Source organism: Cherax quadricarinatus, chromosome 34 (assembly GCF_038502225.1).
Source record: "Cherax quadricarinatus isolate ZL_2023a chromosome 34, ASM3850222v1, whole genome shotgun sequence".
In the NCBI taxonomy this organism is placed as follows: Eukaryota; Metazoa; Arthropoda; class Malacostraca; order Decapoda; family Parastacidae; genus Cherax; species Cherax quadricarinatus.
In genome coordinates this window covers 3,441,159-3,468,157 of record NC_091325.1, presented here as the reverse complement: position 1 = coordinate 3,468,157, position 26,999 = coordinate 3,441,159, and the positions used below count along the sequence as shown (strand labels likewise).

Genomic DNA, 26,999 nt, shown 5'->3' with positions numbered 1-26,999 from the left:
TCAACCACAAACAACGTACACTGTCAACCACAAAGAACGTACACTGTCAACCACAAACAACGTACATTGTCAACCACAAACAACGTACACTGTCAACCACAAACAACGTACACTATCAACCACAAACAACGTACACTGTCAACCACAAACAACGTACACTGTCAACCACAAACAACGTACACTGTCAACCACAAACAACGTACACTGTCAACCACAAACAACGTACACTGTCAACCACAAACAACGTACACTGTCAACCACAAACACACGTTATCCAAAACCCGAATTGAAATTAAAAAGAGACTCCCCAAACAGTCTACATGGAAGAACCTGGAGTGAATATATTATTATGTTAATTATAAGAGGGAGAAGTGACCACCATGGATCATGTAGTCTGCTCACTCCTCCAGGAGGATGCCTTCATGTTGGGGCTCTTGATCACGGGAACTGGAGCTACGCGCCTTTCCTCGTATCAGAACTGATCCCCCCCCCCCCCGTCGCGTTGTCCTGTGATATCGTCAATAATAATAATAATAATAATGATATGATTATAATAATAACAATAATAGCAATAATGACTATAATAATAATAATAATAATAATAATAATAATAATAATAATAATAATAATAATAATAATAATAATAATAATAATAATAATAATAATAATAATAATGGGGGTATTTTATCGTTCTTGAGCGCCTAGGAATATAGAAATGGTTATAATCAAAATTATAATTTTTAAAGGGGTGGGTGGGGAAGCCAATGGAAGGCCTCGGTCAGATGACCAAAAGCTCCAGCTGCGGGTTATCATATAACTAAGACCTGCGTCAGGAAACTCTTGTCCTGTTCCCTGACAAATATAATACCTATGTACCTTGAGTGCTGACACAGCATCAGCAGCAATAACAAGACAGCAGCAGCATTAGTATTAACATTAAATAAAGATTTAATAAAAGTTAACCACTATTATCTTGTCTAGACTTGAGTAGTTATTATTTACCAGGATAATTCTGCCCGGAATGACCCGGCATAATAGTTACTTTCTTTGTAAATGACAAACCAAAATAAAATCTTGATTCTGTATTTTTTTTTTTAAACTTACGGTAGCGTCGTCAGAGCCGGTCAGCACAGCATCACCAGACGGGTAGAACTTGACAGTATTGATGTCAGAATCATGACCTTCGAAGCTCTGTACACATTGTCCTGTCCTCATGTCCCAGATCAGTGCCATCTTGTCACAGCCCTGTGGAACAACGGCACTGTACTGCCATACCTCTACCATGACAAGAATTGTTTTGAATTAATAAGCAGTTTGAAGACATTGGAACTAGCCAAAATGAACACAATGAAATGATTTTCAGCTTAAAAGGATCTCAGAAAGGGATCGAAATATACAGACACATTAATCTTCTGAGTTTGTGTCTGCATGTGGGTTATTATTGAACATAACCTTGGTACTCAATACCAGTGCTCATGAACAGGTAACATGCAACCCTAACGACCCTCGTGTAGTCGACAGACTTCTACACCCATTTAACCAACCATTACAGAGGCACCAAGTGGGTGGAAGAACTGCATTAGAACGATGACATTAAAGGTACTGACCCCTGAAACAAAGGTGTTGCCAGTCTCTGAAGGTGCCAGGTCCAGTGCCATCACGTCACCTTGGTGCCCATGGAAGCTCTGTAACATGATGCCAGACTCTACGTCCCACAGAGCACAGGTAGAGTCCCCAGAGCCCGTCAGGATCTATAATAATAATAATAATAATAATAATAATAATAATAATAATAATAATAATAAGGTCCGTGGTTCGATCCCCGGAACGGGTGGAAACATTAGGTGACTGGTGTGAGTGGCATCTTTGGGACAAAATTAACATAATTTCGGGGAAATGCTCTACATAACCAGGGACTTTGTATATAGTATGTCATTGATGTCAGCTATGGTCTGTATAAGTTGCATCATTGTACTGCTGGAAATAAAGATTATTATTATCATCATTATACACTACAATAATAATCACAATACACTCGCTGTAACAGCTCATACATAACCCACAAAGTGGATGTGTATTAACATATGTAAGGTACCTAATTTTCCTGTTAACTGTAATTGTGTTGGGTGACTTTTTATGGAGACTGACCTGCTGGTCAGAGTAAGGGAAGGTACAGCAGGACATGTAGGATGTATGGGTCCCCACAGCTCTCTTCTTCTGAGTGACGTCCTCATCGAAGCTCAGAGGGTAGACGGTGACTTTGTTATCAAGCCCTCTGACCGTCCATCACCATAGACAGGAAGCAAGAAAAGCGAGATTCAGATGCCCGTAATGAAAAAGTAATCATGTTATACTATTTGACCTGGCATATGACACTGTTTGACCTGGCAAAGGACACTGTTTGACCCGGCACAGGACACTGACCTGGCACAGGACACAAGGAGACAAGGTACACCTTCAACTCAGAATTATGTTGTTAAATCAAAGACAGGTGTTTTAACAAGATATGTATTTCAACAAGACAGATGTTTCAACAAGACGGGTGTTTTATCAAGACAGGTGTTTTAATACACAAACAACCCGCATATAATGTGACTTGTAAATGGTCCAAGTCGGACCGAAACGTCGTCGAAAAGCTTCTCTCTCCTATATGTGGGTTATTTATGTATTGTTCCAGTCACGGTATTATGCCTTCTTATTCTTTCAGGTATTTTAACATGAATGGAAGTGAGTACCCGCAGGCGACGAGTGTACCGGTGGGAGAGTAAGCACAAGCCATGACCCAGGTGGTAGGCATGGTGACAGCATGTTCCTTGTTGGTAGTGAAGGCATCCCATATAATCATCTTGCCGTCCTGAAACACATGACCATCGTAAGAACACATGAACTTGAGAACGTTCGTCTGAATTTTTTGGGGTTATCCTAGGCGATTAACACTATGTATGATAATTGTATTTATGTGTACGTATGCCTAAATAAAATTACTGGCCCATGCTAGGCCGCTCCTCAAGCCCTATCCTCACTCATTTATCTGTCCAACCTATTAGCTTTTAGCTTTGGACTCACAACTGATGGTCCCGGGTTCAATCTTGGGGCGGCGGGTGTTAAGTTACAGGAATAAGCCAAAATAAGATAAAACTTTTAAGTATTTCATTAGTACTGTAAGTCTCTCAGCCATCATGGGACCAAGTCCCTCGACCCATTATGTACAACTGTAATCTTGTAACTACACTTCACAGGTGTATGGGATGCACAGTACTGTTATTAAACTAACAGTGTGAGGTTAGTTAGCATGGATGCGCTGTACGAGGAGGGTCACAGTGTCTAACTTAATACAAGTGTTGAAATATAGACAGAGAAAGAGAAGAGCTTATGACATCGTTTCGGCTCGACTCGGACTATTTACAAGTCACACTAATGATGTTGTTTCCACGTTACTGTGACTTGTAAATGGTCCAAGTCGGACCGAAACGTCGTGGTAAGCTCCTTTCTCCTATGTGCGGTATTGTGACTTCTTGTTCGATGAAATATAGATATAACAGAGACCAATGAGTTGGAGACACTTGACGTTGAACTCGCCTTGAGTACAGCAGAATACTGGTAAATCAGGATGAAATGACACAGATATGGAGCATGCTTTAATTGTCACAACGTTTCGCTCTATGTAGAGTTATTGCAAGTCAATGACTTGCTAAAACTCTACACAGATCTCTGTTTATCCCTTTTATCATATTCTTGACCACCTGCACAGGCGAAACGTTTCGGCACATATACACCTATTTAGTGACTTTAGGTATCTGTCCTGCTGACTTCAAGAGGGAGATGGACAGATACTTAAAGTCAGTACCCAATCAGCCGGACTGTGGTTCATACGTTGGACTATGTGCAGCCAGCAGTAACAGCTTAGTTGATCAGGTCCTGATCCACCGGGAGTCCTGGTCAAGGACTGGGCCGAGGGGTCGGGTCACTTTGCGAGAACTCGCCTGAGAGGATGAGACCAGATGACTCACCTGAGAGGATGACACCAGGTGACGTTTGTCATTGCACCAGTCCGAGCAGAGCACCTTGCCTTGGTGACCCTTCAGCACTCTTCTGGGCTTAATGTTGAGCTGAGGTAGAGCCTCGAGCCTCGCTGCCACCGTAGTTACTGTCAAGACAGTCACTCTGTTACTTAGGAGTAATGTGTGTGTGTGTGTGTGTGTGTGTGTGTGTGTGTGTGTGTGTGTGTGTGTGTGTGTGTGTGTGTGTGTGTGTGTGTGTGTGTGTGTGTGTGTGTGTGTGTGTGTGTGTGTCTGTGTTTAGAATTTATATATTGAAGAGAAAAATTACAGTAACACTCCCATACACCCACATCTCAACATATTTTTTTTATTCAGAATCTTAAGTAAGGCCCCACAGGGACTGATTACCCCATCTTCCACTGTCTTCCGTGTACAGTTTTACAAGACTTAGGGACTGATCACCTACAAGACCGAGGCCTGAGGGATTGATCCCATAGTCTTCTACTGTCTTCATACATCGTCTTTATATTAAATAAAGACAAAAAAAGTCACTGATTGGTGAAACGCCTTCAAATAAAGACACCCAGATGTAACACTGTAGGTCTATTGAATTTGGCAGCTAGTAGACAAACAAATTCTGATAGAAGTCAGCCTAGTTGAGTTAGCCTACTTAGAAATGCCTAAGATGCACAGTCTTGGCTCACAACCAACAACAATAATATGTGATGAATGGTTTGAAAAACCGACAAGTTGAAGATTGAGACACTTATGCAGCATATGGGAATCTTTATTCAGGAAACGTTTCGCCACACAGTGGCTTCATCAGTCCAATACAAAGAGGAAGGAGTAAGGAGAGGAGGAGTATGAGGTAATCAGTCCCTCAGCCTGGAGTCGATGTGTTCAGTCCATCAATCTTGTAGACTGTACAGCATAGGGCCGTAGACGTGGCCTATATACTGTAGTGAGGTGACTTGAAGCAGACGGAGGCGGGATCATAGTGGTACCATCCACTAGTCGAAGTAGGTCTTTGTCCAAAGGTTGAACAAGCGTTGAAGAATTCTTTGTAAGAAGATCCCATGATGCTGCAGTGTCAGACACTGTCAGACACTGCAGCATCATGGGATCTTCTTACAAAGAATTCTTCAACGCTTGTTCAACCTTTGGACAAAGACCTACTTCGACTAGTGGATGGTACCACTATGATCCCGCCTCCGTCTGCTTCAAGTCACCTCACTACAGTATATAGGCCACGTCTACGGCCCTATGCTGTACAGTCTACAAGATTGATGGACTGAACACATCGACTCCAGGCTGAGGGACTGATTACCTCATACTCCTCCTCTCCTTACTCCTTCCTCTTTGTATTGGACTGATGAAGCCACTGTGTGGCGAAACGTTTCCTGAATAAAGATTCCCATATGCTGCATAAGTGTCTCAATCTTCAACAATAATATGATTTATTTGAACATTAAAATGGTATAAAATACCGACAGATTGTTAAGTAAGACACATGTGCAACAGTTAGGTATCTTTATTTCGAAACGTTTCGCCTACACAGTAGGCTTTTTGAGAGGGACCTGACATCCCAACATCTACGTCCTACTAGTGACCTGTCTCACCTCCTGGCGCGATATAAGGTTCCATCCTGTCACTTCAACTCCATATTGTTTCAAACTTTGGAACAATGCTCTTCTCCAGACTGAGGGACTGACCACCTCAAAACTTTAAGGGTGATGGACTGATTACATCGTCTTCAAGTCTCTTCTGCTTCTATCAACTTTTCTGTACTCGACTGAAGAAGCCTACTGTGTAGGCGAAACGTTTCGAAATAAAGATACCTAACTGTTGCACATGTGTCTTACTTAACAATGATTTATTTGGTAGATCTGAAGATGTGTGTGTTGTATATAGTGCAGGTGAAGACCACAGTGGAAATACAAAGACCACAGTGGAAATACAAAGACCTCAATGGAAATACAAGGACCCCAATGGAAGTACAAGGACCCCAATGGAAATACAATGACCCCAATAGAAATACAAGGACTCCAATGGAAGTACAAGGACCCCAATGGAAATACAAGGACCCCCAGTGGAAATACAAGGATCCCAATGGAAATACAAGGACCCCAATGGAAATACAAGGGCTCCAATGGAAGTACAAGGACCCCAATGGAAATACAAGGATTCCAATGGAAGTACAAGGACTCCAATGAAAATACAAAGACCTCCAGTGGAAATACAAGGACCCCAATGGAAATACAAGGACCCCAATGGAAGTACAAGGACTCTAATGGAAATACAAGGACCCCAATGGAAATACAATGATCCTCAGTGGAAATACAAGGACCCCAATGTAAATACAAGGACCCCAATGGAAATACAAAGACCTCCAGTGGAAATACAAGGAACCCAATGGAAATACAAGGACCAATGGAAATACAAGGACCCCAATGGAAATACAAGGACCCCAATGGAAATACAAGGACCCCCAGTGGAAATACAAGGACCCCAATGTAAATACAAGGACCCCAATGGAAATACAAGGACCCAATTGAAATACAAGGACCCCAATGGAAATACAAGGACCCAAATGGAAACACAAGGACCCCAATGAAAATGCAAGGGCCCCAATGGAAATACAAGGACCCCAGTGGAAATACAAGGACCCCAATGGAAATACAAGGACCCCAATGGAAATACAAGGACCCCAGTGGAAATACAAGGACCCCAATGAAAATACAAGGACCCCAATGAAAATACAAGGACCCCAATGGAAATACAATGACCCCCAGTGAAAATGCAAGGACCCCAATGGAAATACAAGGACTCCAATGGAAATACAAGGACCCCCAGTGAAAATACAAGGACCCCAATGGAAATACAAGGGCTCCAGTGGAAATACAAGGACCCCAATGGAAATACAAGGACCCCCAGTAGAAATGCAAGGACCCCAATGGAAATACTAGGACCCCAATGGAAATATAAGGACCCCCAGTGGAAATACAAGGACCCCAATGGAAATACAAGGACCCCAATGGAAATACAAGGACCCCCAGTGGAAATACAAGGACCCCAATGAAAATACAAGGATCCTCAGTGGAAATACAAGGACCCCCAGTGGAAATACAAGGACTACAGTGGAAATACAAGGTCCCCAATGAAAATACAAGGACCCCAATGAAAATACAAGGACCCCAATGGAAATACAAAGACCCCCAGTAGAAATACAAGGACCCCAATGGAAATACAAAGACCCCCAGTGGAAATACAAGGACCCCAATGGAAATACAAAGACCCCAATGGGAATACAGGGACCCCAATGGAAATACAAGGACCCCAATGGAAATACAAAGACCCCCAATGGAAATACAAGGACCCCAATGGAAATATCAAAGCCACCAATGGAAATATCAAGGACCCCAATAGAAATATCAAGGACTGCAATGAAAATCAAGGACCACAACGGAAATAAGTCACTTATTTTTTGGGGGTTTCTGCTGGTTGGTAAGTTACACATAAGCTGCTATGTATGATAATATGTGTAACTGTATTTATGTGTACCTGTACCTAAATAAACTTACTAGAGTTAAGTTCAAATTATGTTTCATGAGAAGCTAAACCCTCATGGGCCATCTAGCACAAGCAGTGCTGAAGACTCGATTCTCCTGTCGGTTAATCGCCCACTCTTCATCCAATTTCTGAGATCAAGAGTCCCCTCTCTCTAGCATCAAGGCCCCCTTGATGATGGAGGTATACGGGTAGCCTGGCACTAGTGCCAGTGACGTCACTGTTTACCTGTGAAGACGTAAATATTGGCACCTGCCTCACCTGTGCCATGGCACTCCCCCCTCTCCTCCTTCATGCTGATGAGAGGCTTTTGATCCAGGGAACTAGACCTGCCTTCCTCTTCTTAGGATCCGACTTTATTGTTTCCCATTCCCTACGGGTTTACCTATCTCTCCAATGAATGCAGTAGTAGCAATAATAACAACAACAACAATAATAATAATAATAATAATAATAATAATAATAATAATAATAATAATAATTTATTATTATTATTATTATTATTATTATAATAATAATAATCATAATAATAATAATAATAATAATAATAATAATAATATTATTATTATTATTATTATTATTATTATTATTATTATTATTATTATTATTATTATTATTATTATTATTATTATTATTATGCAGGCTGGTACGTCAAAGCTTTACTGAGCTTTTGGGATACTGTCAGTAGAGAGCTTTAAGAAGATAATGTTTGGGTGTGTCAGGATGGCAGGGTAATAATGAGTGTGTGAGGGGGAGGGGGAGGCCCCAGTGTTACCCTCACTATACACCTCTCATTACTGTGAATTACCTCATGAATAGAATGTCGACACTCCTCTCTCACTCCCCTTCCTCCTTGTATGAGGGAGAGAGAGAGAGAGAGAGAGAGAGAGAGAGAGAGAGAGAGAGAGAGAGAGAGAGAGAGAGAGAGAGAGAGAGAGAGAGAGAGAGAGAGAGAGAGCGAGAGAGAGAGAGAGAAAAGAATGGCGGCACACTAGAGCAGATCTACTGGCCTATACTAGGCAGGTCTTTCTAAAATCTCAACCTTCTAACTGAGATGTTTGTTTATCCTATTCTCATAAGATTATCCAAGGTTAAAACCTTGATAACCCCACCGCGAGACTTGGTCATGGACCGGGCAGCGGGGGCGTTGTCCCCCCCGGAACTCCGTCCAGATAAGAAACACGCTTCAGACTAACTCATTATGGGGGAAGTCCCATTCTATTCGAACCTTCATTAACATATACTCACGTGGAACATCGTTGAGTTTCTGTCTCTCCTCCTCCAGCTTAACCTTGAGACCCTCAGCCTCCCTGGACAGAGCCTCGACACTCTCCATCGGCTGCTCCACCTTCAGCCCTCCGTCAGACATTGTCTAACAGGGCCGTCCACCCTGCCCAGGGATGCCACACTGTGGTTGTGGCCGGGGATGCGGCGCTCAAGTACTTCAGAGGGATGTGACACTGTGTGGGGTAAAGATGTGACACTGGTGGTGTAAGACGGTGAAGTCAAGCTTCAGGATGGTCAGGTAAGCTTGAGGGGTGGTCAGCCAAGCTTGAGAGTTATGGTGCTGACCCAGCACATAGCCCTCACGTCATCATCATAGTATAACACCTGTAAAGAAATGAGTAATATTTAGTGGCTTCACAATGCATCATAATAGCACACTCCTGGATCTTCACCAACATGAAGGTTATCCAACATATGTTGACACAATGTTTTCTTTTTTTTTAATTCAATAAAGAAAGATACCTCAAAAATTATGTTCCTTTTGCTTAAATTATTTCCAAAATTTTAGAACTGAATTGAAGCAATGTCTTCAGCTTCAGACCTAACTGAAAGGAATGGGTATCTGAAGCCATGGTAAGCTTCAGAAGCAATAGCATCTATGTGTCTTCATTGAAAACAAAGCCTTTTACACTGTCATCACTCCTCTTTATGTCATTACTCACTCCTCGAGGGACTTGTGCTGGCACCCAGGCAGGTATCAGTACACGTTCCGTCTATCATGCTATAATATTTCTTCAAGTACATATAATAATCTTAATTTCTACAAGTACATCTACAAGGTATACAGACCATAGCTGATATCAGTGACATACTACTATACAGGAAGTCCTTTGTTCTGTAGAGCATTTCGTGCAAATTAGGTCAATTTTGTCACCAGGATGCGACCCACACCAGTCGACTACACCCAGGTAGGTGAACAGGGACAACAGGTGTCTTAAGGAAACACGCTCAAATGTTTCTACCAGTACCGGGGATCGAATCACGGACCTCAGTGTGTGAGTTGAGTGCGGTAGCACTCGAGCTAGGGGACACAACTTATACAGATCACAGGTGACATCAGTGACACTATATACAAAGCCTATGGTTATGCAGAGCTAACATCATCTTCAAGGGTTATTCAGAGCAAGGATGGGTGGAGGCTCGATCCTTCATCCACGAACAGCAGTCCTGTCTCTGATCAACCTGGTCACTGGTAGTCGGTCATACTAGTAGCAAATATGTACTTAGTAGTTAGTCAACTGTTGTGGGTCGTATCCTCGGGAGGATGTAGGATTTTCTTGGGCAATCCTGCGATAGCCCTTCTGGGGATACTGATATAACCAGGGCCGAATTAAGGCATGGGCTATAGGGGGCTGCAGCCCAGAGGCCTCCGCCAGCTGGAGGACCTCCAGAGACTGCAGCCCAGGGGCTTCCGCCAGCTGGAGGACCTCCAGAGAATAAGTGAAAAGTGTTGACAGTTACTGCTGTAAGCATATATTTATGTTATTACTTCACTTATATGACGAACTGTTGACTGTTGTGATTATTTTTTTTCCTTTGAAAATATCAGTGAAGGCCTCAGGTGCCTGTAGCCCAGAAGCTTACAAAATCTTAATCCAGCTCTGGATATAACCATAGTCTTCTACAAGATGTGAAAAATTAGACACGTGTGTATCATCTGGGTATCTTTATTGTATACGTTTCGCCATCCAGTGGCTTTATCAATACAAATTCTAGGATATAATTAGAGGACAGTAGAACGATATACAAAAGATGAGGTAATCAGTCCCTCAGTCTTGGAGTTGGTGAGAAGAGCACCGTAGTGGTGAAGAATCTGAGACTTCACCACTACGGTGCTCAGAGAATTCTGAGGGACAATATTGGTTCTCCAAAGACTTATGAAATAACTCTGGTCTGTCATCAAGTCTCAGGAGAAGAACATTGGTCCGTCAGGAAGAATTTGAAAATCATGTTACTCGAAGGCTTGGGGAATCACGTTAGTTCACCAGACTTTAGAAAGTCATGTTATCCACCAAGTAACTTGGACCGATTTGGTCTGCAACTGTACTCATTGAGATCATTTCAGTTCTTCCAAAACGCAGGCAGCTATACATGGGTAGTTTTGATAAGGACCTGCCTTGTATGGGCCAGTAGGCCCATACAAGGACTTAACCACTAACCTCGACTACACTTCACCAATTCACACTTCCCAGTTCAAAAGAAACTTCCAGTATACTCCCTGACACTGTAACTGATACCTGATGCCATAACAGCTCTTCAGAAATGGAAAGACAATTCAGGACTATGAATCACCCTGAGTTTGGTCTCCATTCCTTCACACTGATTATCAACACTGTGCTTTTTCTCTGTCACGTATTACGATGCAACGTTCACTCTATTCACTATGCTGCACATTTGTATACTATGCTGTACCTTTTGTATACTATGTTGTAGCTTTGTACACTATGCTACACCCGTGTACACTAGACAATGCTAGAAGCAACGCCAGGATGAAGAGGCTACTAGAAGCAAGTGCTGTGAGACGGTGTTATCTCCCACGAGTCTTAACATTTCCTGTCCTCACTCTGGCCATGTTGTTGATAATAATATAAAATAACAAGTTGAAGATTAATACACATGTGCAACAGTTGGGTATCTTTACTGACGAAACGTTTTGCCCACTCAGTAGGTTTCTTCAGTCAAATTCGTTTCTAATGCTCCCTTTTGGATTTGACTGAACAAACCTTCTGTGCAGGCGAAATGTTTAATCAGTTTGATACACATGCATTCACTTAGAAATAATCAAGGTCGAAGAACAGCAGCGTTTTCAATGAAGGTGTTGGTAGCGCACTCAGCTCACACACTGAACTCCGTGGTTCGATCCCCGGTACGGGTGGAAACATTAGGATGTGTGTTCCCTTATTAAGACATTTGTTGTCACTGTTCACCTAGCAGTAAGTAGGTACCTGGGTGTTAGGTGACTGGTGTGGGTGGCATCCTGGGGGACAAAATTAACCCAAGTTGAGGGAAATGCTCTACATAACCAGGAACTTTCTATATAGTATGTCATGGATGTCAGTTATGGTCTGTATAAGTTGTATCATGTACTGGTAGAAATAAACATTATTATTATTATTATTATTATTATTATTATTATTATTATTATTATTATTATTATTATTATTATTATTATTATTATTTTCCACGAGTTTACAATGTTGTTTACTAAGAGTTTACAAGAACATAATGTATCTTTCAAGAGTAACCAGGCACACTGCCTCACATAACGAAACTCATGACGACGTTTAGGTCCGACCTGGACCGGAACGACCGGAGCGACACGTCGCTATAAGGTTCGTTCTGCTACGTACAGGTCATCTGTGCAATGTGTTGTCCGTGAAAACTAACATCTTATATATGGTGTATAATGTACGTAAATCATCAAATTTTAATGTTACACTCACCAGTTACAGTCTTCAGGTATACTCCAGGTATACTCCAGGTATACTCACAAGTCTTCATACCTGAAGTTTACCTGGAGAGAGTTCCGGGGGTCAACGCCCCCGCGGCCCGGTCTGTGACCAGGCCTCCTGGTGGATCAGAGCCTGATCCACCAGGCGTTTTTTTCCTATCTACTAATAACAAGTTAATTCTTCCACTATAATCTACCTGGTCCATAATTGCTCTCGTATTTACTCTGTATCGTGAAGTGAAGTCCAGGATCTTGCTCACACCTCTGCAACACATGCATTAAGGAAATTAAGGTAAGATCCTGGACTTCACCTTACAAAACAAACCAGTATGATAGTAATTATGGACCAGGTAGATAACAGTGCAAAAATTAGCATGTAATTAGAAAACCTGGGGGGACTTACAAGTGTACATAGAACATGAACCAGTGATGATAGACATATAGAACTATACAAAAATATACGTAATGATAGACTTTAGACTGTAACAATTCGTGTAATTTTATAAACCTGAGCTGGTCAGTGGATGTACCTATCTATCCCTTCAAGACATGTACCAGTAAGTTACCTGTAATATTGTCACCTGGACTTCCTGCGCACCGTAGCAAGCCCAGCGCCAGCGTGTTGCGCTAGGGTATATTTCTGGCGCTTAATGGCTGCCCTGGGTACTCACAGATGAGGTAGAAATGCCCTGAAGAGGTAAAAAGAGGTGTTGTGTGTGTTGCTGGTCTGGCTGGGGTGCTGTCCTGCGCTGGCCTAGCCATCACTACTCGAGGCAGCGCAGATCAATTCCCAGCCTCGCGCTGCCAACATGGATGGCACCCTCTGCCCTCCTCATCCCCCCTACCCTCCTGAGGGTGAGAGTGCCTAAGCCCTTTGCCCTAAAGGTGATGCCCCTCCCCTCCCTCCCCACAAGCATCTTCTACCCCAGCGGCAGCAGGTTACCACTATCAGGTCACCAGCTGCTACTGCTGCCTACCACCACCGGCTGCTGCCTACTGCCACCAGCTGCTGCTTATTGTCACCAGCTGCTGCCTATTGCCACCAGCTGCTGCTTGCTACCACCAGCTGCTTCCTACTACCAACAGCTGCTGCTTGCTACCACCAGCTGCTGCCTACTGACACCAGCTGCTACCTAATGCCACCAGCTGCTGCTTACTGCTACCAGCTACTGCTTGCTACCACCAGCTGTTACCTACAGCCACCAACTGCTGTCTACTGCCACCAGCTGCTGCTTGCTACCACCAGCTGCTGCTTACTACCACCAGCTGCTGCCTTCCACCACCAACTGCTGCCTACCACCACCAACTGCTGCTTACCACCAACATCTGCTACCTATCACTACCACCAACTGCTGCCTACCACAACCAACTACTGTTTACCACCACCACCACCAACTGCTGCCTACCACCACCGCCAACTGCTGCCTACCACTACCTGTTGCTGCCTACCACCACCAACTGCTGCCTACCACTACGTGTTGCTTTCTACTACCACCAACTGCTGCTTACCACTACCACCAACTGCTGCCTACCACTACGTGTTGCTTTCTACTACCACCAACTGCTGCTGCCTACCACTACGTGTTGCTTTCTACTACCACCAACTGCTGCTTACCACTACCACCAACTGCTGCCTACCACTACCTGCTGCTGCCCACCATCACCAACTGCTGCCTACTACTACCTGCTGCTGCCTACCACCACCAAGTTCTGCCTACCACCACAAACGCTGCCTACCACTACCTGCTGCTGCCCACCACCACCTGCTGTTGCTCACCACCACCTGCTGCTGCCCACCACCACCTGCTGCTGCCCACCACCACCACCTGCTGCTGCTCATCACTACCTGCTGCTGCCCACCACCACCTGCTGCTGCCCACCACCACCAGCTGCTGCCCACCACCACCTGCTGCTCCCTACCATCCGTTAGTTTATTATTATTATTAACGTATCGAGCGTAAAAGAACGCGCTATTCCCATATCTACCGCTGGTGGATTAAGGTTAAGTTATATCAGATTATTGTAGGTTGAATTACGTTAGGTTTCCCTAAATTTATCACCATTTAAACGAAATTAACTTACATATTTGACATATTTAATAATAAATTATATCAGCTGAGTCCAGGACATACCTGGAGTATACCTGGATTATACCTGGAGTATACCTGGATTATACCTGGAGTATACCTTTAATATACCTGGAGTATACCTTTAATATACCTGGAGTATACCTTTAATATACCTGGAGTATACCTGGAATATACCTGGAGTATACCTGGAGTATACCTGGAATATACCTGGCCCGGTGGTCTGGTGGCTAAAGCTCCCGCTTCACACACGGAGGGCCCGGGTTCGATTCCCGGCGGGTGGAAATTCCGACACGTTTCCTTACACCTATTGTCCTGTTCACCTAGCAGCAAATAGGTACCTGGGTGTTAGTCGACTGGTGTGGGTCGCATCCTGGGGGACAAGATTAAGGACCCCAATGGAAATAAGTTAGACAGTCCTCGATGACGCACTGACTTTCTTGGGTTATCCTGGGTGGCTAACCCTCCGGGGTTAAAAATCCGAACGAAATCTTATCTTATCTTACCTGGAATATACCTGGAGTATACCTGGAATATACCTGGAGTATACGTGGAGGGTGTTTCGGAGGTCAACGCCCCCGCAGCCCTGTCCATGACCAGGCCTTGTGGTGGATCAGGACCTGATCAACCAGGCTGTTACTGGTGGCTGCACGTGAACCAGCGTATGAACCACAGCGCAGCTGGTCAGATACTGACTTTAGGTGTCTGTCAGCTCCCTCTTGAAGACAACCAGGGGTGTTGAAGACAGCCAGGGGTCTTGAAGATAGCCAGGGGTGTTGAAGACAGCCAGGGGTGTTGAAGACAGCCAGGGGTGTTGAAGACAGCCAGGGGTGTTGAAGACAGCCAGGGGTGTTGAAGACAGCCAGGGGCGTTGAAGACAACCAGGAGTCTTGAAGACAACCAGGGGTGTTGAAGACAGCCAGGGGTGTTGAAGACAGCCAGGGGTGTTGAAGACAGCCAGGGGTGTTGAAGACAGCCAGGGGTGTTGAAGACAGTCAAGGGTTTTGAAGACAGCCAGGGGTGTTGAAGACAGTCAGGAGTCTTGAAGACAGCCAGGGGTGTTAAAGACAGCCAGGGGTGTTGAAGACAGTCAAGGGTTTTGAAGACAGCCAGGGGTGTTGAAGACAGCCAGGGGTGTTGAAGACAGCCAGGGGCGTTGAAGACAACCAGGAGTCTTGAAGACAACCAGGGGTGTTGAAGACAGCCAGGGGTGTTAAAGACAGCCAGGGGTTTTGAAGACAGCCAGGGGTGTTGAAGACAGTCAGGAGTCTTGAAGACAACCAGGGGTGTTGAAGACAGTCAGGAGTCTTGAAGACAGCCAGGGGCCTTGAAGACAGTCAGGAGGGCTTGAAGACAGCCAGGGGTGTTGAAGACAGCCTGGGGTGTTGAAGGCATCCAGGGGTCTTGAAGACAGCCACGGGTGTTGAAGACAGTCAGGAGGGCTTGAAGACAGCCAGGGGTGTTGAAGACAGCCAGGGGTCTTGAAGACATCCAGGGGTCTTGAAAACAGCCAGGGGTCTACTGGATAATCCCCTTATGTATGCAGGGAGGTAGTTGAACAGTCTTGGGCCCCTGACACTTGCGTTGTCTCTTAGCGTACTCTCGGTTCCCTTTTGGTTGGGTGATGCTGCACCTCCTGCCTGATGGAAGTCAATACGGATCCTTCATATATTTGCTTATACACTTTCTTGCTTACTTATTTGCTTGCTTTGGTGATGTAGTACGACACGATTCTTTATTGACAACGTTTCGTCTACTTGCAATATACTATATTTATGTATCTTGCCACATTTGTCTGAGAGAGAGAGAGAGAGAGAGAGAGAGAGAGAGAGAGAGAGAGAGAGAGAGAGAGAGAGAGAGAGAGAGAGAGAGAGAGAGAGAGAGAGAGAGACAGAGACAGAGACAGAGAGAGACAGAGACAGAGACAGAGACAGAGAGAGACAGAGACAGAGAGAGACAGAGACAGAGAGAGACAGAGACAGAGAGAGACAGAGACAGAGAAGGAGAGAGAGAGAGACAAGGAAGCGTGCTGGGACCATTGTTATGGAATGTCTACTTCAACGACCTTCTTCATCTCATCCCAGAATCACATGCATATGCAGACGACTGTACACTGACATTCACTTATCCAAGAGAAGAACTGCTAGCTGCTCTAAGCTACATCAATCACCAGCTGAGAGCTATATCAGCTTGGGGAAATAGATGGCAAGTAACATTTGCACCTGAGAAAATGCAAATGATGATCGTCTCTAGGCACCATGATGGTAATACTGGTGCAGTAGTAAGGATGAATGGGAGGGTGTTGGCACCTGGAGAAGAAGTTGATATCCTTGGGGTGAAATTTGACTCCAAACTAACCATGAAGAACCATGTTGTAAATCTTGCAAACAAGGCAGCCAGGAAGCTTACAGCACTTCGCCGTACCTCCCATCTGCTTGACAGTAGGGGTTGCAAGATTCTGTACGAGGCACAAGTACGCTCACACCTTGAGTATGCTCCACTTTCTTGGTTTGCCTACCCCCCCCTCTCATCTGCGACTGCTTGACAGAGTAGAGAACAGAGCAAGACGTCTCATCTCTCGCCTGGACCCATCCTGGATAGATCTGTCATTTCAGCAGAGCCTTCAACATAGGAGGGATGTGGGTGGCCTTACTGTTATGTACAAGACCAATATTGTCAAAGTACCACACTTGGATCCACTTCGAGGACAGCGTGAAACAAGCTTTTATGCCACAAGACGGGCAGAAAGCAGCAACTTCACTCTGGTTGTACCCTTCTCCAGAATATCACTCCATCTGAGATCATATATACCCAGGATGACTTGAGTATGGAACACATTCGTACAGCATAATGATGTCAACGAGATAAAGTCAGTTGATCAAATGAAAATGCTGGCCCACAGATGGCTCCAACTTCATCCTGTTCCCTACTTGTATGTCTCACAACAATAAAAATGTTTTCAAATGAGCTGATGTAGGTAACAGCTCTTAGCTTGCCAATAAAGTTAGGAATCCTTAACCTGTAAATAGCTGTCAATAAAGCTAGGGATCCTTAACCTTGTCAAACCCTGTGTAAAAAAAAAACAGTAGTCCAGTAGTGAGTGAGAGAGAGAGAGAGAGAGAGAGAGAGAGAGAGAGAGAGAGAGAGAGAGAGAGAGAGAGAGAGAGAGAGAGAGAGAGAGAGAGAGAGAGAGAGAGAGTAAGTAAGTAAGTAAGTTTATTCAGGTATACACAAATACAGTTACATAGAATTATCATACATAGCAGCATGTGTGTAGAGAACCTAGGATAACCCAAAAAAGTCAGGCAGAGTGACTTATTTCCATTGAGAGAGAGAGAGAGAGTTTTGATGCTGGTGCGAGACTCTTGTGATCTAAGGAAGTGGACCTGTGCTCCAATTCCTTGGAACAAACCTTAGTGCCTTCCATTCTTAACCCCCAGGCGCCGTGTGAACCCTTACGAATTTAGCGCTTTCTCTCAGGCATGAATAGCAACGTGTTTCACTACTGACTTGTTAGTTTGTTTGCTTGCTTGTTTTCTTCTTTGTTTGTGTACTTGCTTCGTTTCTTACTTGGTTGCTTGTGTGCTTGCTTGCTTTTTTATTTGTTTGCTTGCTTACTTGCTTAAATGTTTACTTACTTGTTTACTTGCTTGTTTACTTCCTTACTTGCTTCCTTGCTTGCTTACTTAATTGCTTGCTTGCTTACTTAATAGCTTGCTTACTTGCTTGCTTGCTTACTTGCTTGCTTTCTTGCTTACTTGTTTAGTTGCATACTTGTTTTCTTATTTGTTTACTTGCTTGTTTACTTTCTTGCTTGCTCCCTTGCTTGCTTGCTTACTTAATTGCTTGCTTACTTAATAGCTTGCTTGCTTGCTTGCTTTCTTGCTTACTTGTTTACTTGTTTACTTGCTTGTTTACCTGCATGCTTACCTGGGTAACCTTGGAAGCTTTGAATTTACCTCCTTCATTAGTGGTGTTGAATATGACGTAAGACCAGCGTGCCACATGTGTTAACGCTGACGTATTATAATGGTTATAGGTAGACACACGACCTGGTATATACGGAAGATTTAGAGGCCATGATTAAAACCGCAATCACAGTTTTTTCCTGGTTTATGAGACAATTAGAGGTGATGCGAGGGTTAACTAAAGTAAACTTGGCAGCCGTCGACGTCCCCGTCCGGGACGGTGCAGCAGACATCATCGACCCTCTCCTGGGTGAGGATCTGCTTCTACGGTGCTCCTCGTTGGGTTTTCCCGGTGTATTTTGCGGCCGAAATGAAGACTGGGGGGTGTTTGGTGTTTCTGGGGCTTCTCGGGGTGTGTCTGGGTGAGTATAATAATCCCCCCGGAGTGTAATACGGTGGGGCTGTCTCCTCCCCCCTCAGCTCTCTCTCGTAGCCATGACTGCTCTGGTAACTTAGAATCGATATCTTGTTATATTGGCTGCTTGTTGAGAGCCCTAGTGCTGTATAGCCCTTGTGGCTTAGCGCTTCTTTTTGATTATAATAATAATGAGAGCCCTAGTGTAGTTTAAACCTCAGCTCATTAATTTTTTTTGAGTTTGACGTTGACTTTTTTTTTAACAAGTAGATATTGTAATGTTTGGTAGATGCATGTGTGAAAGGGAAAAAAATCACCCATTTCTAGTTGCTAATGAATCATATCCTTGAAATAGTGTGAGATATTATTTGTGGGTTTTATAGTTTTTACTATTGCATATTATTCTTTTTTGTATATATTTAAAAATAGTTTTTAGGTTAATTTTAATTTGGTAAAATCAAAAAGTGTAAAATACAATGCTGCACAGATTTATTTTTATTTTTATTCTTGTGACAGTAATAAATATATGCCCCAAGTCAAGGCAGTTGGGGAAAGTGTCCCCCCCTTCCCCCCCAAAAAATCAATGTTTCTGAAGCCGTATTTAGGAAGATTTAGTGGCTATTATCATGAAAGGACCCCAGTGGAAATAAGTCACCTAGAGTTTTTTTTTTTTTTTTTTTTTTTTTTTTTTTTTTTTTTTTTTTTTTTTAGTTATTCTGGGTAATTTACACATATGTCACTATGTATGATAATATGTGTAGCTGAATTGATATGTACCTGAATAAACTTGCTAAATTAGCCTTCATACAGCCCATTAATCATCACATTATATCCAAATTTCAATCATTTTACACATGTCTGTCTTGCAGCACTAGTTTTGTAGTTTGTTCACTTATATTCAGTACAGTTCCAGTGCTATTAATTTAGAAAATTACCTCGTTCAAAGGGCTTTCTGCATACATGCCAAAATGTTATCCATCAGAGATAATCTGAATGTTATTTCAGCTCACAACTGAAAGAATATTGGTTTTATCTTGGGCAGAAAAAGATGTATGGGCAAGTCTTTTTTCACACACTGACCTCTTCACCTAGCAGTAAATAGGTACTTAAGAGTTAGGCAGTTTTTGTGTATTGCATCCTGGGAAGAGGACTGAAGAGCCTAGATGGAAATAAGCCACATTTTATTTTCAAGTAGGTACCTGGGTATTAGTCGACCAGTATGGATCGCATCCTGGGGAACAAGACTAACCTAAGTTGCCCGAAATGCTCTGCATAACAAGTGGCTTTCTACATATGTATGTCAGCTAGTTCAATCTGTATAAATTGTTTTGTGTAGAAATAGATCATTCATCATGATCATTCATCATGATCATTCATCATCATCATGTACTTAAAAGCCACTTAGTGATCTTCACTACATACAGTATGTAAAAAAAAAAAGTTGATTTCATTTTTTATTTCTTATGAGACATGCCAAGAAGTTACAGTAGTTATACATTCTAGTTAAGAGTAATTTACATTTTGGTCTTATTATACAGATATATTGTGATTGAAGGCTTAAGAAAACCACTAATTAAATGCACTTTGGCAAACTACTGGTATTACGCTGATGGGAGAGGCACCAACCTATAAAGGAAATAAGTCTGTGTCCAGTTCAGCCATATACTGTACCACTTGGAGTATATACGTAGAATGTTTAATAGTTCCGTTGTCTTTTTCGTCTTTCTCCATAATTGAAAGTTTCTCATTCTCTCAGTTGCTGGCTTTAATTTTGTTTTTTTATATTTTTTTATGAATTTGTAAATTTTATCATGTCTTTTTTTTGTTTTTTTTTTCTCATTCAAAGAGGGCCTTTATAAAGATTTGATTTGTTCTTGAGTTAGTTTTTCATTCTTGTAATCATTTTATTACACTTAAACTTTTATATTTTGTCTGAGATGCCCCATACTAGTACTTGAGTTTAAGATCCTAAGTATTTCAACACTAGAGAATGAGTCTTAGGTGAGACATGGGTTTAACCTACAAGATACACAGCACCAGTATGGTACCAACAACTAAGAAAGCATGTTAAGGAACTGGAGGAAGTTCAGAATAATAATACGTACAGCCTCTTCTCACTTACCATCATACTTGTTTGCCGACGACTTGGACTTATGACGAGCTCTCTGACCAGTATGCACACTTAACCCTTAAACTGTCCAAACGTAGATCTATGTTCATGTGCATAGCGCTCTGACCTTGATTTTCCCCATTTGAAAGCATGTAAAAAAAACGAAGATCTACGTTTGGAGCCCCCCACACATGGACGTAGATTTACATTTGGACAGTTTAAGGGTTAAATGATGCATATTAGAGCTGATTTTCTTAATTCTGTTTATTACAATATACAGTACACTAATGTATAAATGTTTAAAAATACAGTGGAACTTCGGTACTTGAACAGCTCCCTACTCGAACAATTCTGTATTCGAACACTTGGTTTGGTAAAAAAATTGCTCGGTAGTCAACTGTTTGCTCAGCACTCAACCAAACAAACACGACCTGCCAGAACTTCGCTGTAGTGGAAGTTTTAGCAGTAAAGGTCGAGAACCAAAACCTAGTCATTGTGGTAGTCTACAAGCCTCCGGATGCAACATCCCAGCAATTCCAGGAACAGCTATTAAAAATTGACCACTGTCTGGAAAATCTTCCAGCTCCTGCACCCAACATCTTGCTCCTGGGGGATTTCAACTTAAGGCACCTAAAATGGAGGAATATAGCAAATAATATTGTTGCAGTAATAACACCAGGAGGCAGCTCTGATGAAAACTCTCACTCATACGAGCTTTTAAATCTCTGCACAAAATTCAATTTAAACCAGCAAATAATAGAGCCTACTAGACTGGAGAATACACTAGACCTCATCTTCACTAACAATGATGATCTGATAAGAAATGTCACCATATCAAAAACAATATACTCAGATCACAACATAATTGAGGTTCAGACATGTATGTGTGGAGCCCCAGACCGACATAATGAGACTAGTCACGAGGGAGCATTCACCAAATTCAACTTCAATAACAAAAACATAGTGGGACCAAGTAAACCAAGTCCTAACCGATATAAGCTGGGAAGATATACTAAGCAACACAGACCCCAACTTATGCCTAGAACAGATTAACTTGGTGGCACTCGATGTATGCACAAGGCTTATTCCTCTAAGAAAAAGGAGGAGTAGATGTAAAATAGAAAGAGACAGGCGCTCCCTTTACAGGCGATGGAAAAGAATAACAGAGTGGCTAAAAGAGGTCAATATACAGTGGACCCCCGCATAGCGATATTAATCCGTGCAAGAGAGCTCATTGTTATGCGAAATTATCGTTATGCGAATGAATTTTCCCCATAAGAAATAATTAAAATCAAATTAATTCGTTCAAGACACCCCAAAGTATGAAAAAAAAAATTTTTTCCACATGAAATATTAATTTTAATACACACAAACTGAAAAAGGCATGCACAATTACATGACACTTACTTTTATTGAAGATCTGGTGATGATTGATGGGATGGGAGGAGGAGAGTGTGTTAGTGTTTAGAAGGGGAATCCCCTTCCATTAAGACTTGAGGTGTCAAGTCCTTTTCTGGGGTTACTTCCCTTCTTCTTTTAATGCCACTAGGACCAGCTTCAGAGTCACTGGAGTTCTGTCGCACAACATATCTGTCCATAGTGGCCTGTACCTCTCGTTCCTTTATGACTTCCCTAAAGTGTTTCACAACATTGTCAGTGTAATAGTCACCAGCACGGCTTGCAATAGCTGTGTGAGGGTGATTTTCATCCATGAAGGTTTGCACTTCAAGCCACTTTGCACAGATCTCCTTAATCTTTGAAGTAGGCAACTTCTTCAATTTCTCTCTCCCCTCCTTCGAACCAGTTTCCTCAGGTCTGGCCTCTTGCTGTTGAAGTTGATCTATCAGCCCATCAGTGGTTAGTTCTTCATTGTCCTCCTCCACCAACTCTTCCACATCATCCCCACTAACCTCCAACCCCAAGGACTTTCCCAATGCCATAATGGATTCCTCAACTGGCATAGGATTCTCAGGGTTAGCCTGAAACCCTTCAAAATCCCTTTGGTCTACACATTCTGGCCACAGTTTCTTCCAAGCAGAGTTCAAGGTCCTCTTAGTCACTCCCTCCCAAGCCTTACCTATAAAGTTTACACAGTTGAGGATATTAAAGTGATCTCTCCAAAAGTCTCTTAGAGTCAGTTGAGTTTCTGAGGTCACTACAAAGCACCTTTCAAACAGAGCTTTTGTGTACAGTTTTTTGAAGTTTGCAATAGCCTGCTGGTCCATGGGCTGCAGGAGAGGAGTGGTATTAGGAGGCAAAAACTTCACCTTAATGAATTTCATGTCCCCATAAAGTCACTCTGCCATGTCTGTAGGATGACCAGGGGCATTGTCTAACACCAGGAGGCACTTAAGTTCTAATTTCTTTTCAGTTAGGTAATCTTTCACATTGGGGGCAAATGCATGGTGTAACCAGTCATAGAAAAAGTCCCTAGTGACCCATGCCTTACTGTTTGCCCTCCACAGCACACACAAATTTTCCTTGAGGACATTCTTTTGCCTGAACGGTCTGGGAGTTTCAGAGTGATACACTAATAAAGGCTTCACTTTGCAGTCACCAGTAGCATTGGAACACCACCAGAGTAAGCCTGTCTTTCATAGGCTTATGTCCTGGGAGTGCCTTTTCCTCCTGAGTAATGTAGGTCCTGCTTGGCATTTTCTTCCAAAACAGGCCTGTTTCATCACAATTAAACACTTGTTCAGGTTTCAGTCCTTCAGTTTCTATGTACTCCTTGAATTCCTGCACATATTTTTCAGCTGCTTTGTGGTCCGAATTGGCAGCCTCACCATGCCTTATCACACTATGTATGCCACTACGCCTCTTAAATCTCTCATACCAACCTTTGCTGGCTTTAAATTCACTCACATCATCACTAGTTGCAGGCATTTTTTTAATTAAATCCTCATGCAACTTCCTAGCCTTTTCACTTATGATCACTTGAGAGATGCTATCTCCTGCTATCTGTTTCTCATTTATCCACACCAATAAGAGTCTCTCAACATCTTCCATCACTTGCGATCTCTGTTTCGAAAACACAGTTAAACCTTTGGCAAGAACAGCTTCCTTGATTGCCTTTTTGTTGCCCACAATAGTAGCGATGGTTGATTGGGGTTTACTATACAACCTGGCCAGCTCGGAGACACACACTCCACTTTCATACTTATCAATGATCTCTTTCTTCATCTCTATAGTAATTCTCACCCTTATTCCTGTAGGGTTGGCACTAGAAGCTTTCTTGGGGCCCATGGTCACTTATTTTGCAGATAAAATCACCAGAAACACTGTAATTCAAATTCAAAGTTTATTCTCTATAAAGATTACAATGTTGTATTTACAGAATTTGGTTGTTGTGTGGTTTACATGTAGTTAAATAATGATTACAGAGTGTACCACTAGAACGCCTAGCATGGCTAGGCATTTCGGGCAGACTTAGTTTAATTTTTTATTTTAAAATATTACAAATTATGAGGTAAGTTGGTATTGTGGCTAAGTGACTAAAAACTAGTTTGTGAGTTTAGCAATGTGAATGCTTTTGTTTTGGCACAGTACATAGTTTCAGTATTGGAGTATCATAGGATTCATTATTTTAAGATTGAGATTAATATTTCTGTTTATGGTCAAATGGGTGAGTGAGTGTAAGTGTGAACCACCAGGTGGTATTCGTGTAGTTAGTTGATGGGGTGTATCAGGGAGATAAGATATTTTCTAATGGTAGTTTTGAAGGTGATGAATGTGTCTGCAGTTCTAGAGTTCTCAGGTAGGGTGTTCCAGATTTTAGGGCCTTTGACATACATTGAATTTTTGTAAAGGTTTAGTCGGACACGGGGAATGTCGTAGAGATGTTTGTGTCTGGTGTTATGCCTGTGGGTTCTGTCACAACTATCAAGAAAGCGTTTTAGGTCAAGGTTGATATTGGAGTTTAAGGTCCTGTAGATGTAGATTGCACAGTAGTAAGTGTGGATGTACTGAACAGGGAGTAAGTTTAGATCTATGAAGAGTGGGGGGGGGGGGGGGTGTTGCCAGGGATGGGATTTAGTGATTATTCTTACTGCAGCTTTTTGTTGGGTTATTATTGGCTTTAGGTGTGTTGCTGCAGTTGATCCCCAAGCACAAATAGCATAGGTGAGGTATGGATATATAAGTAAATGGTATAGTGTGATAAGGGCAGTTTGCGGCACGTAGTATCGTATCTTGGAGAGGATCCCAACCGTTTTGGATACTTTTTTGGTTATGTGTTGGATATGGGTGCTGAAATTCAGGTTGTTGTCAAGGTATAGGCCTAGGAATTTGCCTTCATTATGCATGGTAATTAGGGTGTTGTCGATCTTAATGTTAATTTGTGCATCTCCTGCTCTGCTACCAAACACAATATAGTAGGTTTTGTCAGTGTTAAGCGTAAGTTTATTGGCTGTCATCCAAGTCGATATTTTGATCAGCTCCTCGTTAACAATGGTGTTGAGGGTGGCAAGATTAGGGTGAGAGATGACATAAGTCATGTCGTCAGCAAAGAAAATGGGTTTCAGGTGTTGGGATACGAAATGTTCCGATTGTATGCTTGGATGTTACCGTGGAGGCTGGCTGGTAAACAATGCCACCGGCGGAACATGTGAGGCTGACTAAGGGCGCACATTAGACGTGTCTCGGACGAACAGCGTTGAGCGGGTTTTTTAGCGGTATGCGAGGCAAAATCTTGGCGATAAAATGTAGCGGTATGCGGATTTAACGTTAGGTGATGCCATCAGTATGCGGGGGTCCACTGTATCTGAAATGCGTAGGGAGACACTGGTCAGAGAAATAGCAAGCATCGAACTCAAGCTAAAGGAATCTTATAGGAGTCAGGAATCGCGGGAAGAACTAAAAGCCATAAATGAAATCGAAAGAAACCCAAAGTATTTCTTCTCCTATGCCAAATCAAAGTCGATAACAACGTCCAGTATTGGGCCCCTACTTAAACAAGATGGGTCCTACACAGATGACAGCAAGGAAATGAGTGAGCTACTCAAGTCCCAATATGACTCAGTTTTTAGCAAGCCGCTAACCAGACTGAGAGTCGAAGATCAAAATGAATTTTTTATGAGAGAGCCACAAAATTTGGTTAACACAAGCCTATCCGATGTTATCCTGACGCCAAATGACTTCGAACAGGCGATAAATGACATGCCCATGCACTCTTCCCCAGGGCCAGACTCATGGAACTCCGTGTTCATCAAGAACTGCAATAAGCCCCTATCACGAGCCTTTTCCATCCTATGGAGAGGGAGCATGGACACGGGGGTCGTCCCACAGTTACTAAAAACAACAGACATAGCCCCACTCCACAAAGGGGGCAGTAAAGCAACAACAAAGAACTACAGACCAATAGCACTAACATCCCATATCATAAAAATATTTGAAAGGGTCCTAAGAAGCAAGATCACCACCCATCTAGAAACCCATCAGTTACACAACCCAGGGCAACATGGGTTTAGAACAGGTCGCTCCTGTCTGTCTCAAATATTGGATCACTACGACAAGGTCCTAAATGCACTAGAAGATAAAAAGAATGCATATGTAATATACACAGACTTTGCAAAAGCCTTCGACAAGTGTGACCATGGCGTAATAGCGCACAAAATGCGTGCTAAAGGGATAACAGGAAAAGTCGGTCGATGGATCTATAATTTCCTCACTAACAGAACACAGAGTAGTCGTCAACAGAGTAAAGTCCGAGGCAGCTACTGTGAAAAGCTCTGTTCCACAAGGCACAGTACTCGCTCCCATCTTGTTCCTCATCCTCATATCCGACATAGACAAGGATGTCAGCCACAGCACCGTGTCTTCCTTTGCAGATGACACCCAAATCTGGATGACAGTGTCTTCCATTGCAGACACTGCAAGGCTCCAGGCGGACATCAACCGAATCTTTCAGTGGGCTGCAGAAAACAATATGAAGTTCAACGATGAGAAATTTCAATTACTCAGATATGGTAAACACGAGGAAATTAAATCTTCATCAGAGTACAAAACAAATTCTGGCCACAAAATAGAGCGAAACACCAACGTCAAAGACCTGGGAGTGATCATGTCGGAGGATCTCGCCTTCAAGGACCATAACATTGTATCAATCGCATCTGCTAGAAAAAAGACAGGATGGATTATGAGAACCTTCAAAACTAGGGAGGCCAAGCCCGTGA

The 26,999-nt window shown here is 42.8% G+C and overlaps 2 protein-coding genes across 4 annotated transcripts in view; one reads left to right on the top strand and one right to left on the bottom strand.

Annotated features, from left to right (window-relative positions):
* Window positions 1-1,104: 1,104 nt before the first annotated feature.
* Gbeta5 (guanine nucleotide-binding protein subunit beta-5) lies at window positions 1,105-13,096 on the bottom strand (the record flags this gene model as incomplete). Of its 3 annotated transcripts, none has more annotated exon segments than XM_070091129.1 (7): window positions 1,105-1,245; window positions 1,608-1,751; window positions 2,149-2,275; window positions 2,736-2,854; window positions 4,011-4,147; window positions 8,817-9,179; window positions 12,978-13,096. In XM_070091129.1, coding segments are annotated over 6 exon segments (789 nt in total), but the record flags the coding sequence as incomplete, so codon positions are not given.
* Window positions 13,097-18,566: 5,470 nt separating this feature from the next.
* LOC128693719 (neuroplastin) overlaps window positions 18,567-26,999 on the top strand; it is a 57,772-nt gene continuing 49,339 nt past the window's right edge. The window contains exon 1 of the mRNA XM_053783546.2: window positions 18,567-18,723. Coding sequence (XP_053639521.1) covers window positions 18,672-18,723 — 52 coding nt within the window. The 5' untranslated portion in view covers window positions 18,567-18,671. The remainder of the gene's footprint in view (window positions 18,724-26,999) is intronic.